Source organism: Polyodon spathula, chromosome 13 (assembly GCF_017654505.1).
Source record: "Polyodon spathula isolate WHYD16114869_AA chromosome 13, ASM1765450v1, whole genome shotgun sequence".
NCBI classification, from domain to species: Eukaryota; Metazoa; Chordata; class Actinopteri; order Acipenseriformes; family Polyodontidae; genus Polyodon; species Polyodon spathula.
Genome location: NC_054546.1, coordinates 37836906 through 37851704, shown reverse-complemented (window position 1 = coordinate 37851704; position 14799 = coordinate 37836906). Strand labels below are relative to the sequence as shown.

At 37.2% G+C, this 14799-nt stretch overlaps 1 protein-coding gene across 1 annotated transcript in view; it reads right to left on the bottom strand.

Annotated features, from left to right (window-relative positions):
• Positions 1 to 13505: 13505 nt before the first annotated feature.
• The window catches only part of LOC121325260 (cadherin-16-like), a 40818-nt gene continuing 39524 nt past the window's right edge, over positions 13506 to 14799 (bottom strand). The window contains exon 19 of the mRNA XM_041267666.1: positions 13506 to 14270. Within this exon, the coding sequence (XP_041123600.1) occupies positions 14185 to 14270 (86 nt within the window). The 3' untranslated portion in view covers positions 13506 to 14184. The remainder of the gene's footprint in view (positions 14271 to 14799) is intronic.

The window sequence follows — 14799 nt, the reverse complement described above, 5'->3', positions numbered from 1 at the left end:
GCCTAGGAACCCTAGTTTAAGTAACCCTTAGAAAAACCAACCCCAGAGCATTTTCCCAATGGCAAAACAATGGGTATGGAAGAAATATTGCAGTGATACTGATGCAGTAGCATGTTGATAATAATATGGCACCATACATTGTCAGTGTGTTGAGAATATTACCGCTGCTGTACCATTCTGCTGTAGCAATGGCTCAGTCCACTGTAGCTGTGATACGATTACCCCTCATATAGAGCAAATGCATTATCACTGTACAAAGAGAGATTTCAAAGATGCCATCTGGCCCTATGAAAGTGCCGTTTTTAATGTTGTTTTAAGATGGGAACTTTTTTGTATTAAATGTTACATAATAATAAAAGTTATAGGATTCTGCTGCAGGGCCCTGCAGTGTGATTGATAGTCTGTTTATCTTCCAGATCACTTGCTAGAACTGTTGAATGTTTCCATTAAGAACTACACTCAGTGGCAGATAACTGGATCAAAAGTTAAAACTGAACTTCAGGAATTGAGATAAAATATTTTCCGTTGGTTTTCATATAAAACGTCAGGCTCAATTGCAAGGCGTCTCGTGCTATCTCTGAACCGCGGCCATCAACACTCCGGAGGGAGCTATATTCAGCAGGGTGTCACCCATGTGGTCGGGGGCCATCAAAAGTTTCCAGGTCTACAGGTCAAAAATAGCAAGCACTCTCTTTTAATAATCAAAGATCGGCTATAAAAAGAAGCCATTGACCTATGGCTGAGGCCACGTCACACTGTCATGTGGGATTTATTTCTGGACCCGTGTTGACAGCATCACTTAACTCCTCGCCAGTCACTGCTCCACAGGGCATGCTCATATGTCTATCTGAGGTATGAATGCAGGGTATTAAGAAAATATTGGCACATGCTTTAGTCATTACTGTGTATGGCACTGAGGAGATGCTATTAATAACTATTTCCACTTACGCATTCTATTTTAAACCAACGTGATTATAATTAGCACAGCTTACAAGGTGAGTTGTATAATTTAGTATTCTAATTTTCTACGCATACGCTATCCTCCATCAGGAACAAGTGAATATGCTTATAACAACTGGTGGTAAATTGTTGCCCACTGGGCTTCTTGCTTAAATATCTTCAATAGATAATCATACCCACTAGCGCAATGGTGCTACACATAATGTTTGTTTTCTACTACAATGCTGCAATTCTGCAATAGCGACTGCAAAGATTGCTTACAAATTGAATGAGAACCCACGCTTGGTTTTGTCTTACAATGGGGGGCGGTTATTTAAAGAGAGAACTGGGATTTAAATCAGTGGTGTAATTGCATGTTGCTTGCCTAGCCTATTTTATTAAATACTGTAAATGTGCCTTGTTTCATTAGTGAGTTCATTCTGGAACAAGCTGAACCAGAGCCAATATTAAACCAGCATCGTTTTTCATTTGCACAATTGAAACAGTGCTGCACTCATTAGGTAGATATTATTATTATTATTATTATTATTATTATTATTATTATTATTATTATTATTTTGTCTAATTTGTGTTGCATATACAGTCATCCAGAATCATTACACAGGTATGAGAGGGACAATTCGTCTGACCCCAAGAAATCCATAAGTAAGTTGCAGAGCAGAAACAAGGTATTTTTCCTCCCTTGAAGTACAGGGGGATTAGAAAGTAAGTTTACCGCTTCAATGCATCTCTGGATGAAAATCCACTGAGGTTTCTCAGCTGTTCTTTTTAGAAAGGCTTTTGGCGCTGTAGCCCCCATCCAAGTTTCCAGGGAATGTGTTTGATAAGGGGCTGTGTGAGTATCTATTCTGCAGCTCCACTAATGTGAGAATACAGCGACAGCCAGTGTCAGGGTATAGCAAGAGCAACACCTCTAAATGTATAACACTGATGACACCAGGTCACAGAGTTAATTAAAACATTTGTAAACGCATGTCCTCCAGCTATTATAGGAAATTCCTGCACCCCGGCTGGTAAAAACATACAGTAGGGCGCCTTTGTCAGCACCTGTCTATACGCCCTGGTGTGGAGCTTGTTCTTCAGGTATACCCTGGGTCCCTTAATTACTCTGGAAGGCCGAACGACTGCTGTAGTTTACTTAAAGCATCATGTGGATCAAGTACTGATGGTAGTGAGTACTGGTGGACTGACCTGATATTAAATACAGTTCCTAATAAAGAGTCAAGGCATTGTATGTGGCTCAGCACAGCAAAACATTTTTCTATCAGAGCTGCACATTGCAAATCAGTTCTTTCTTCATGAGACACTGTATGACAACAATCCAGCTAAAATACCCTATTGTCTGATACAACCTATCTGTACCTTGTTGTGCATATTTTATATGTGACTGCTCTTGCAGGATTTTACATCTTTGCGAACCGCTAGCAATTTAGCATGTCTGTCTGTAATGCATAATTTCTTTCTTGGTGGGTGATTATATATATATATATATATATATATATATATATATATATATATATATATATATATATATAAAACTGACCAGCGTTTACAATAACTGCCAACTTAGAATGAAAGATCAGCCCAAAATGTTCGAGCTGGATATAGACTAATGGTAGTTCCTCTACGCTCGATGCATTATAATGCTGTAGAGGCGAGAGATGAAATGAAAATAGGGCACGTATAGTGCTAGAGACACAGCTTCTGTTTTCCGGTTGTGGGTGGTTATGTAAGGCTTGAAACCGGTAATGTCTATGGAAAAACCATTGAGATCTTTTTTAAACCGCATATTTATCATGTGTACACCAATAAAAGCAAGTATATTGATTTCACTGTCCAGCTCCATACACCATTTAGCCTTAACAATAAGTTAAAATATACCGCATTATAACAATTTTGTTTTAATATAATGAACACATTAATTTACTTTAGGTCTGAAAATGTCATTTTGAAAACAACGATAAAATATTTGATTAAAATAACAGAAAAATACAAATAAAACAAAAAAATATTATATGATAAAGTCCTACGTTAATTACACAAGACCCCCTTGCAATTCCCCCCAGTCCTCTGACTCTTCATTAGGATCTACATCCCTCAATGAGCTGTAGATATCAACTGCCAGAGCTGCCCGTTTTTAATTCGCTGTGATTTATTGGTTTAAGGAGCGATAAAGGCATCTCGCTCTCAATGCACTTCTTTTTTATAGTCTTTCCTATACATGCTGAGCTGTTCATTTTCTTCTAGGAAAAAAAAGAAAAACACAAATAACCTGTGGTGGAGACGTAGTGCTTTCCATAGCTTTTCACTCATCCCACTCTCTAAGACAAAAACAACTTGATCCTGTCCTCCAGAGAGTTAATTTGGTCCCTTGAATCCAATAAGCAATGTTCAATTAAGCCCTATTGTTAGAATGATGAGTTTGCCCTTTCTACATGAATCTCCCTTAATGGCGCAATGACGAGATTAAAAAAAAAAAAAAAAAAAACGATTTAGTTGTGTCTTTAGCATTAACATGACGACAGTCTTGCCAGTGCTTTATCTTCTTGCTGCAGTGGTTTCATTTTCACATTGATAATTACTGATACACTTTTAACATTGCTTACGTTTAGCCATGTTGGATGATGCAAAATGGTAACCAGATGCATAATTACAGCTCAGCTTCGCCGTCCTCTCTCAAATTACCTGAAATTACATCTCCGATAACAATCAGGCTCAGGGTCAATTCCTATTTTCCAATTCCAATGCCAATTCAAATTCCTTCAAATGAATTCATTAGAGCAGAGAGATTAGAGACATAATAATTGTTGTGATTGTTCAACTGCTTTCACTTGAAGCCAGTTTACTTGACTAACAGTGACTTCAATTTAACTCATTTGTTGCCACTGTGAGAGGCTTGTTTTAACAGACCTCAGTAGTCTCCACATAAGGGAACACCTCCTAAGAGAACACTTTGGCTAACGGAACAACCTTGTGGTGAAACAGAGATTTCCCATTGTAAATCTTCTGCTTAAAGGAAAAGGAACTTCGCTTAAAAGAATACGTTTTTGCTAACCGATTCAAAACTGATACAGTACTGTTTTGTAACCTGATAACGTATTATCATCAAATTCAAATGGTTTATCCAATCTTTTTAAGATGGACTTGTTATTGTGAGAGTACTAAAAGCTGCTGCAGGGTGGTGCTGTGTTAGTAATCTCTAAAGCCAGAGACTACTGTACTGCAAAAAAGAACATACCTGGAATTTACCCCAACCATGATAATAAAAGACACAATACACACAGCATATTGTTTTATAGCATAGTTCTAAATCAAAAAGGCAGCATTCTGATCTATACTGTTGCATTGTGTTACGATACCATTCTAAAATATTGCTGTGCAAACAAAATTGTGCAGTTATACCTTCTTGTAGCAATGCTTTTTCTGTTGTTTAATTATTTTACCAGGTTATTGATCAACACTTATCAGGTACTGGTGACTATATTTGGTCATGGGAGCTATTTAGGGGAAATCAATGTTATTGATCAACAAAACAAAACAATCACTTAGCCAACTGCACACACCAACGCCTTCTCCTGTGTCCAGGCAAGTGTGATTATCATAACCCAGAGCCCACTGCCAGTCTGCTGGATTGTGCTGCCCTGACCTCCTATGGTTCTCTGTCTCTAAAAAATGTTATATAGATCACAGACTATTCAAGCATTCCTGTGAAACTCAAAGCACGGTAGTTACTCAAATGTAAACAGACCTAATTGGGTTAAAAGAGCTAGGTATTATAATCAAAGGACATAAACAGCTCTGCATCTTAATGTAATAAGCAAAAGGTGTTTGTTATTAGCGTCTGCCTGCAGATATTAGCATAAAGGCTAACAGGTTTGTTTTCAGTAGACTTGCCTATGCACTTTCTACTTGAATGGGACCATGCAATTGTGCAAACAAATTGTAATAGTTAACATTGGGGATAGTGAACAAGAAGCAGCAGACAATACATCTATGGCATTAGAAACGCAGAGAGGGAAAGGGGGTGCATTTCAACATCCCTTTCAAAGGAGAGACAAGAGAATGTAAGACAATTCCTTTTTTTTCCAGTAGGAGGCGCCATAAACAGTTGTGTGGGATCTGTCAGCCTGTGTCAGTCTCTCTTCACCACAGCACTTTCAAAGAGATCATATGACAGTGGCTAAGCACTCTGTGTCTCATTGCTGTATGACAAACTGTGAACTGTACTGAAGGTACTGTGCTGTGACTGCACTCAGTAGGTGTGTACATGACATTTTCCTGAGTGACTTAAAACTGTTACTTAAGTGTAACAGTGAAATTAAGCATTTGTCATGCGTTATGTAAAGTCATTAGCACACATTTGAGTGTTTGCGATTATTAAGGTTATCAATGAACCAAAGAAATCTTAAAGAAATGATCAGGGTTGAGCAGCCTAGTTGGACGTGGATATCAGAGCAGCATTTCCACTGATTTTTGGCTAGGAGGTGGTTCCAAGAACAGTTCTCGCCGGTATAGCTTGTTCACTACCTGAATTCAGTGTTTGGGTTATTGCATGAATAACGAATTTCTGATGTCAGCCTACAGTCTGTAGTTGCTTGGTCTTGGTCTGGATCGATTGCTTATCTTCTGGGACATGTGAACAATGTTCTGGTCTCAGAGGTAGTGACACACACAGACCCTACAATCAAGTGTTTTGATTTCCTCTTATGCCTCCTTTATTTCCTAATAGGTATTTGCAGTTAAAGTGCTTTGTTGAGTTTTGTTTGTGGGAGTGCAAAATGTAGTACAGTGATCAATGAGTTAAGATGGAATGAACATAGTTAAACATACTTGAAAGTCTTTGGCTGCTCCAGTAATAGAAGCCAGGCCTCCTAGTTACTGACACTTCTGTGTGGCAGCAGGGAGGGATTTCTTCGCCTTGGTTTTCTAATATTAATACCAAACTAAACAACAAGGCAAGTAGTTAAACAGGGCTGTTATTTCATCCAGACTGCAGCTTTGGGAACACATGTCAGCCAGTCCCCTATATATCACTGTCACTTACTGGAAGCTGCGTTGAGCATTTGTGGGCACTACAACAGCATGCTCCTGGAGTCATGACCCCTCCCCCCCACCCACCCCCGTTGGAAAGGGCCTCATCCTCATGGTGTGCCTACTTTATTTCCGTAGTGTTTCTAATGAAGTGGCCACTCCCTATGCAACCTCATTCTTCCCCACTGTAATGCATGTTTCATGTTGGCTGGTTTTATTATAAACAGGGCTTTTTACTTATCTCACCAAATTCAGTTCTATTAAACTGCTTCCCTTAAGAGTGTTCGGCCATGTGACTGCAGGATACGAGCAAGGACAGTCGACTTGGGTCCTCAAGGCCATGTGGCTTCACATGTTATTTTAATGTTTGTTCTTTTTCACCTTCCTGTGAGACTGTACTGTACACTAATCATGTATAGATACAGGAGGGGCCACCTTAAGTTCTCAGATGATTTTTCTGGAATCAGCAAGCACAGAGGCTTCTACAAATGGCCTTATCATGGAGTCAGAAAAGCAGGAATTATCGAAATGTTTTCTCTGCTGCCCTTTATGAAATGTATGATGCTGCATTTCCAAAAAGAAAAGCAATCCTAAATGACTTGCACTGTGGGCAGGGTGTGTCATTCAATGACACACACATTTACATGCATTTAATATTCCTATTAGTATTCCTCATACACACATCATATCTAGAACAGCTCAATAATGACATTTACCCTTATGGAAAAAGACTGGAATATATTGTCAAATATGTTACAACTGTGACACCCACTTTAAAATATATTTTTCAATTAAATTTCAATCTGATATATATATATAATATATATATATATATCTATATTATATATACTATATATATATATATATATTATATATATTCATTGTGCTGCAGTTGATTGAAATTTGTATTATGCAGAATTTAACATTTAATTTACATTGTTGGATATTATTAATATGCCTATCTATAGCTATACCTGTTATGTGACATAGTTGTGTGTACTGTAGTAAGAAAAGCAACAAGATGCTAAGTGTGGATGTTGGACCCTGAATATAAAGACAAACTGTATTTGTAGCTCTAGCATTACCTTATTTCAAATTGCAGGAAGTAACACACTGTTCCAAAACACAGATTAATATAGTGGGAAAGTATATGTGCTCTAGCCTCTTACCTTCAGCTATATTCATTAGGTTGAAAAGATGTCTGTTGCTTAGCAAAATAAATATGAAGTAGGGCTTAAGCGTTTTTTAAACAGTCTGTTTATACACTCACAAAGCTGCATGGATTAGTTTTTAATATTCCTTCCCCAAATCACCTAATTGCAGAAATGTAATTTAAGAAAACAGAGAGGAATACAGATTTGTTCATTTTTAATGGGCTTAAAAAAATAAAAAAAAATGACATTAATTATGTTCTGATGCAGGAAATGGGGTATATGTTTAGAGCCAAGATCAGACATGATCAATAGCCTAAAATGCAGGTCAACCACATGACATTTCATCTTGTAAAATTGATGTATTACTTCATAATGAAAAACCAAAACAAGAAAGTGCAGTTAAATGAATTGCCTTGATTGAGTTTTGTTAGTCACAGTGCAAAACACAGCACAGTGGTACAATAGTTAAGCGATAAAGCATAATCGGAGAGCACATATCCTTTTGTACAGTTATTTTTGTAATATTATCACTGTAAGTAGTAAAATAGTACTATTAGTTTTTCAAATATTCAATGAACCCCAGGCTCTGGTGCACATCTCAGCTAGTACTCAAACACGTTGCAGCACTATCATTACTGGAAGCTGTGTTGAGCAAAGTGTATTTCTGGACTGACTGGTGTCACGACCCCTGCTACTTGATGACAGGTCAGGTTGAAATGGCCTGTTTCTCAATCAGCTCTGACTAAACTTAAACGCAATGAATTCTGAGCAGGTTCTATCAATCATTGCAGAAGTGCAGAAACCTATCAGTTGTAGCACTGTGGTACTGTATGGTAAATGCATCGCAGATCACTGGGAATCATAATACAACTTAAATAGTCCAGTCCACATTTTAAAAAATCTAGTTCTATTTTATCACCTGTGACACCCTTTTTTTTTTCGGTTCTTTGCTTGCACTGTATTTTATTCTTCAATTTGAAATATGCAGATATTTCTGTCAATATAGATAAAGCATTTGGGCTGCTTACTCTAATCTATTCCCTACATGTGCTAGAGTTCAGTCTCAATGATCTCGCTGTAATCAGACCGTGCAGCCAACACAAGGGCTGCCAGCATGGAGCAGATTCCAAATGTTTAAACTTTTTTAAACTTTTAAATTGCATTCCCTGACTTCCCATGTACCTGCATGGACCTCTCAGAAACTACATTGCCCATCATCCTCCTGCTCACTGGTAAATCCATTTCAGTTACATATATGAGCAGGAGGATGATGGGAAATGAGAGGTCCATGTGGGTACATGGGAAGCTATCTTGAGGCAGGTAATGCAATTTAAAAGTTTAAAAAAGTGGTCAAAATTTTAAAAAAATCAGTTGTAGCAACACATGGGAACATGTAACACAATAAAATAAAAAGGTCCTTATGTACCCTTTATTAAAGATATTAGAGAATGGATTTTACAGCATGGGATATGCATGGCACAGTGTGCAGAATTACCACAGTAAAGCAAACACATTTACTACATTAGTTTATGTACCCTTCCTTGGGTTTCTACACTTTATGGAAATAAGAGGCACAAAGGAAGGTTCTGTTTTCCACCTCTGCGGCTCTAATCTAAGTTGTGTTGCAACTGCATTGCTTTTCATTACACTTGGTGCTTGATTCAGATAAATATAGAACAACCAGAGAGGGGCCTTCCAGAGACTAAGAACGTGAGCCAATTTACCACCTCAGATCACCACTTAACATTCAGCAATCCCACAAGGACAAGGTTGGGCATCACCTCTACCCATGCCAGGAACAACGGAATTAAACTGATCTCCAGTCTGTGATGAATCACATTCTCAGAAATCCTATTGACTCATATCTTATTAATTACAGTAAACACTTGTAAACAAAAATACCCCCTTGTTTGAAAACGTTTCTCAGTCCGGTATACAAAAAAATAAATAAAACACACTGAAATTCAAGCACTTCATATTCCATTCAGTTTTTGAATATTTGCTTTCTTACCTGTTTTATGTGTGTCATGTATAATTCTCTACGGCAGTTTCTGACAGGTGACAGACATATGTTCTGCCACCCTTTCAATATTAAAAACTAGGACCACACCTGTCATTTTACATGCTGTTAATAACAAAGTTACACTATACATACTCTGTTGGCTTTGTCAAAGTCCCCTTCTTTTATTTTTTAACAACTTATTTTTGTTAAAAACAACCACTGTTTGGATCTACTGAATAGACCTTTATGTAAAATATTTTAACAACCAAAGAGGCTGCTACTGACCCAGTTTTGCTAAACGACCATGAGGGCTCTGCAACCGTAGCAGCTGTGAGTTAGCGTTTTTGCTGAATTAGTTGCAGCAAAACCTGGAAAACTGGAATGTATACAGACTGTTGCAATCACCTACCCACATTATTCTTTTAACAAGCTTTTAATATGCAATGCACTGGTGATGTTTAACCATGCAACACTTCACTAAACTTGAACAGACTTTAACAGGTTCCCCTAAGATCAGGTGGCATTGTAGCAAGTCGGTACGTTCAATTTAGAAGTGTGCTGGTCACCAGCAAGTAGTTTTTACAGGAAGAGGGCAGGTGTCTCCTCTGCTATCAGCATATTTATAGTTTTTCTGCTGGAACACACAAACAAACAAGACAGAGAAGACCTTGAATTTACTGTCACTCACAACCCAGTATAATCTTTGCAGCTTCTGTGCATCAATCAGAAAAGTAACCGCTGCTCAATGAGGATACCAACTGATTCCTTGTACATGTTCTGTCAAAGTTTTAATATCAGTAATAAAAGCAAATTAGTATTTTGTTATTGTGCAAGAAGAGTAATATTTCAAGTGCCCTTCACAACAAAGTGTTATTCAGAACAAAGTGTTGCCGTGTGCACTGTTCAAAACAGACACCCGCTCTCCAGTACAACACAGTCACAAAGAGCATTTTTTAAATTGTATTTTATTTTTTCCATTGTTGAACAAAAGGTATCGATATATATTAAAACATAAAACCCTAGTTGCTATACTAACACTCACAAATAATCTTTAAGTGTCATATTGTTTCTGGTGTAAAGGGGTGAATGCAAATGAAATCGGTCCATTAATCTTACATGTATATGCTTTGCAATGACAGATTCCGTTTGCATGTGTAGTTTTTTTTTTTTTTTTGGCAAACAAGATGTACAAAATTGTATCTGGTACCAAATTAGGTTTGTTTTCCTTACTTTCAGGTAGTCTTGCACTTCCTGGGAGTGAAAGTAGGACTGCACAAGAGGGAACATTAGTTTAAACCCTTCTAAACTAAACATGTGTTGTTGGGGTAATCATTTTGTGTTCAAAGTGATTATGATTTACTTGGGTTAAAAAAAAAAAGCTGTTGCCTTAGGGCTAAGATTTATTGAAGCTAGATCCTCAATGAATGATCACTGGTACCATGCATGCAGACTTTAGACCCAGGCATGGAATTCACTTCTTTTTATTATGCATTGGTTGCTGCCGTCCCTGCTGACGTCACTCATGGTTGACCGACTGAGAATGACTGAGTGACCTGAGGGTAACGCAGCCAGAAAACAATGTAAAGAGAATGGGGACTGAACATTTACAGAACATGCTAATGAAGTTGTATCTGTAAAAGAACTTGCAGTTACCACAGAGATTGTTTTGTGTGGGTAGTTGTTTGCTCAGAGAGGGGGCAGCTGTTTGCTTGTTGCTCTTCAATAGATTTGTAACATGTGATACAGACATCTGAACATGCTTTGCATCAGTATAGGATGCTGTCTAAGATACCAGGTGATTTACATCCCACTCATGGTCGGAGTTCACTAGTGGACAGTCACTCATGCTGTACACGTCAGCTTGTTTAGGACAGCGCCTGTTGTGATATGTGCTGTATATAGTAGACAATTATATTGCTTTCTCTTTGTGTCAGATAGTTTGCATCAGGTGGCTTTTATCAGATAGATTGTATCACATGGAAGTTATTTAATTATTCTTACTTTTTATTTTATAAAAAATATATAGAGAGAGAGTTGTTTTTTAACCCACAAGAGGTCAGAGCAAAGTTACCCACAAGTCTGACATTGAGTGGGATGGAAATCAGCTCATTCTATATTGTTTATAATACACAGTTATATCAGCTTGTTGTGTATAATTATATATATATATTTCAAATAAAATAAATGCTGTGATAATACATTCCATGACATAAAAAAATGCATGTGATTTCACTATAAAACTGTGACATACACTAGCTGAGCACATACAGCTGGCTCTACTGTTCTACTGAGAAAAATAAGGTATTTTTTTAACTGCGATATTCTGCTCAATGCATGACAAGGTCATCTGATGAAGACAGTAACTGTTTAAAATTGTAATGCCAGCTCTATACCGCAGAAATCCATTATATTAATGGTGGGAATAATTTAAGCTGGCACTGTGTGGCTAAATCATGTTCAATTTCCTATAATGAAGGAAGCAAGATGCTTGGCCATGTTTTCAAAGATTAAACACATTTATAAATAGACGGTTGTGAATTCCGTTCAAGTGTGTAATAGATTTATGAGAACAAACCGGTGAAGAGCAAAGCTCCTGCAGCATTGTCCCTGGGGTGTCATTAAAGGTCAATTGCTTCTGTAACATCAACAGGGATTTTTGTCTCACAGGCAAATTGTAATGCAAGCCTATGGACTGACAGATTCCATTCAGTTATCCGGCTCTCCAGCTACAGGTCTGTGTTGAGGTCGCAGTTTGTGTACATTTTACTGTCGGGACATCCTTTCTCATGAAAGCTGCCTGTCACAAGATAATTATTTAGCTAAATAGGCTTCTACCCCAAAGTAGGATGAGGTTATACATGTAACTCCTTATTCAAAGTGTTTAATTATCCAGCAAAATGAAGGCTCAATATAGACATTCAGACTGTCTGTCTGCAGTCCCTTAGCTCTGAAGGGGACACATGTCTCTGTATCTGTGCTCCGTTGCATCATAAAACATCTTCATTTTTAATGCCTGGTTTGAACAGCTTACTCACAATCCTACTTTCTGATCCTGAAGACATAATGTTTCTATCAGCAAAACAAATGACCTTTTTTTTACCTGCCAAACCCAAGCAATGGATGTTACAAAGCTACTGAACCCTGGGAGGCAGCACCTGGACTAGTTGGGCATCTCACCAGTAAGGGTCAGTGAAGAGTGATGAGGAGAACAATGAGATGGACAATGCAGAGGTGCGTTTCCAAGGTGAACCACAGGGAACCTGCTTATCTTGAAGGAACTTGTGTCAGTCACACTTTTATTATCTATGGTGTAAGGATTGCATTCTGCATGTGAAGGTATGGATATCCTACCTGACGAGACTTCTTGGTTCAACAAACTTTATGAGATCCATTCAATTTATCTTAATGGCAGTGTACCAAAGATGTTTAAAAAAAACAAAAAACATATTGTTTTTGTTTCGTTGTTTCGGGATGCAGATAAGACTCCCATTGCATGTCGTAGCTGTTTAAACCATTCCAGGTTTTACAAGCCTAAGTAAGCTTAAATCTAAGTAGGGATGTCTGACCTTTACACAAACCAGGTACAAATTGGTACAGTACATCCAATTAAGTTCATAATAAAATCTGGTTGAAATTGCTCTGGGAGTCTGTTATCCCTCCCTGTTGATAGTCTGGCCTCCACAGTCCCCCTCCAGTGTGCTCTGGCAATATTATAATACCTGAGTGACACTGGTTCTGTCTTGATACTTCATATTCTAATTACCGAATCAGCCCATCTGCTAACCTCCATTCAGAAGCACACACAAGGGCTTATCAGGCCTCTGTCTAAATGGCAAGATAACATTGAAGAATTAGCAAGCACAAACAATTAAACAAACAACAGTGACCAGGGGACAAGAAAACCGGCATTTATTTCATTTACACCTGGTGGCATACACCTCTTACTAGCTGTGTGTCAGCCGTCAGAAATCCTTCATTTTTCACTAAGCTATGAATCTATTGGGAGCCGTCACAGACTATCAAGTGCCCTCTGTTAATAATAATCACATTTTTGTTTTAAGGCAGTTGACGTTATAAAATCATATTTAAGAACATACTGTATTAAATACATTAACGTTTGATTAGACTACCCCTTATCCCCTTAAAAAGCTGAAGAGGACACCAATTAATATCTTACTAACAACCAGCATCTGTTTCTAACAACTAGCATCTACCGTATGTATGTATGTGTGTGTGTGCGTGTGTGTGTGTGTGTGTGTGTGTGTGTGTGTATATATATATATATATATATATATATATATATATATATATATATATATATATATATATACACACACACATACATACATATGCACACACACACACACACACACACAGGCAAATGGGATTTCATATTGGTTTTAAATACCACAAAATTAACTGTGATGGTTTCTGATAAAAAAAAAAAAAAAATCACCTCAACACAGTATGGCATTGTTAACAGATAAACCATACTTCAACCACTGTTTTTAACACAGATCTTTTGTTTAAATAGCGTGTGTGTGTGTGTGTGTGTGTGTGTGTGTGTGTGTATATATATATATATATATATATATATTCAATTTGATATCACACTCTTAAATAATATAACAGTAACCTGTTGTATAAATAAAATGAATCGTGGTCTTCAGTTTGATATGGCACAGTTACATTATTTAACAGAGTGATTCAAAATGGAAGACCACTTTATATTTAATTATTTAACAGTGCCCTGTTGTATAAATGGAATAATTGATGGTCATCAGTTTAATAGCACACTCATAAAATAAATTACCAGCGACCTGTTGTATAGATAGGAGGCACGATGGCCTTCAGCTAGATGTGCTGGTTATTTTATCTGTGGCTAAAGGCACTCATTAGTTATATAACTTTGTGGATTTATCGTTTAGCAATTAAAGTATTGACACCATCTATCTGGCCAAGGTGTTTGCCACAGGGCTCCTCAGGTGCTATAGGTGAGTACTGTAAAATGTGGATGATCCTTTTCTTTGCAGGGCGCTATGCAGAATTGTTCAAAGGGATTTTGACTGGGTTGTTTTTGCTTTTAGCTTTCAGTTTTGCCAAGCCTATCATCACAACAAGGCCTGTAAGAAATAAGAAGAATTTGTTTTAAATATATCTATGTATGTATGTATAATTTTACACACACACACATATATATATATATATAAATAATTTTCTACTGCAAGTAAAAATACCGTATTTAATTAGATCGAGAAAGCCACTTTTTTCTCATTTATAAAATGAACATAAATAACTAATTAGCTTTGATAACTAAGGAATGAACTGAAAACACACTGATGTTGGGCATTTACGTATTAATGATGCAAACTACTGTGGGGTTACACTGAACAGCAAATGCAACGTATTTTGTAGTATTTTAAAGAAAAATCAGTTTTAAAAAATTCTAAATTGTAAGCCAAGCTTTCTGTGTCAGGTAAAATATTATTTTCTTAGCATAAGTGACACAAATCTTAATTTGATCAGGTCACACTTTGGGGTGGAATTTGGATCCTCACAGTAGAAGAAAACCTACAGGGGTTCCCAAATTTGGAAATTCACAAAGAAAAATTGACCCATTGAAGTTAGAAAACTGAAAACAAACCATTTCTA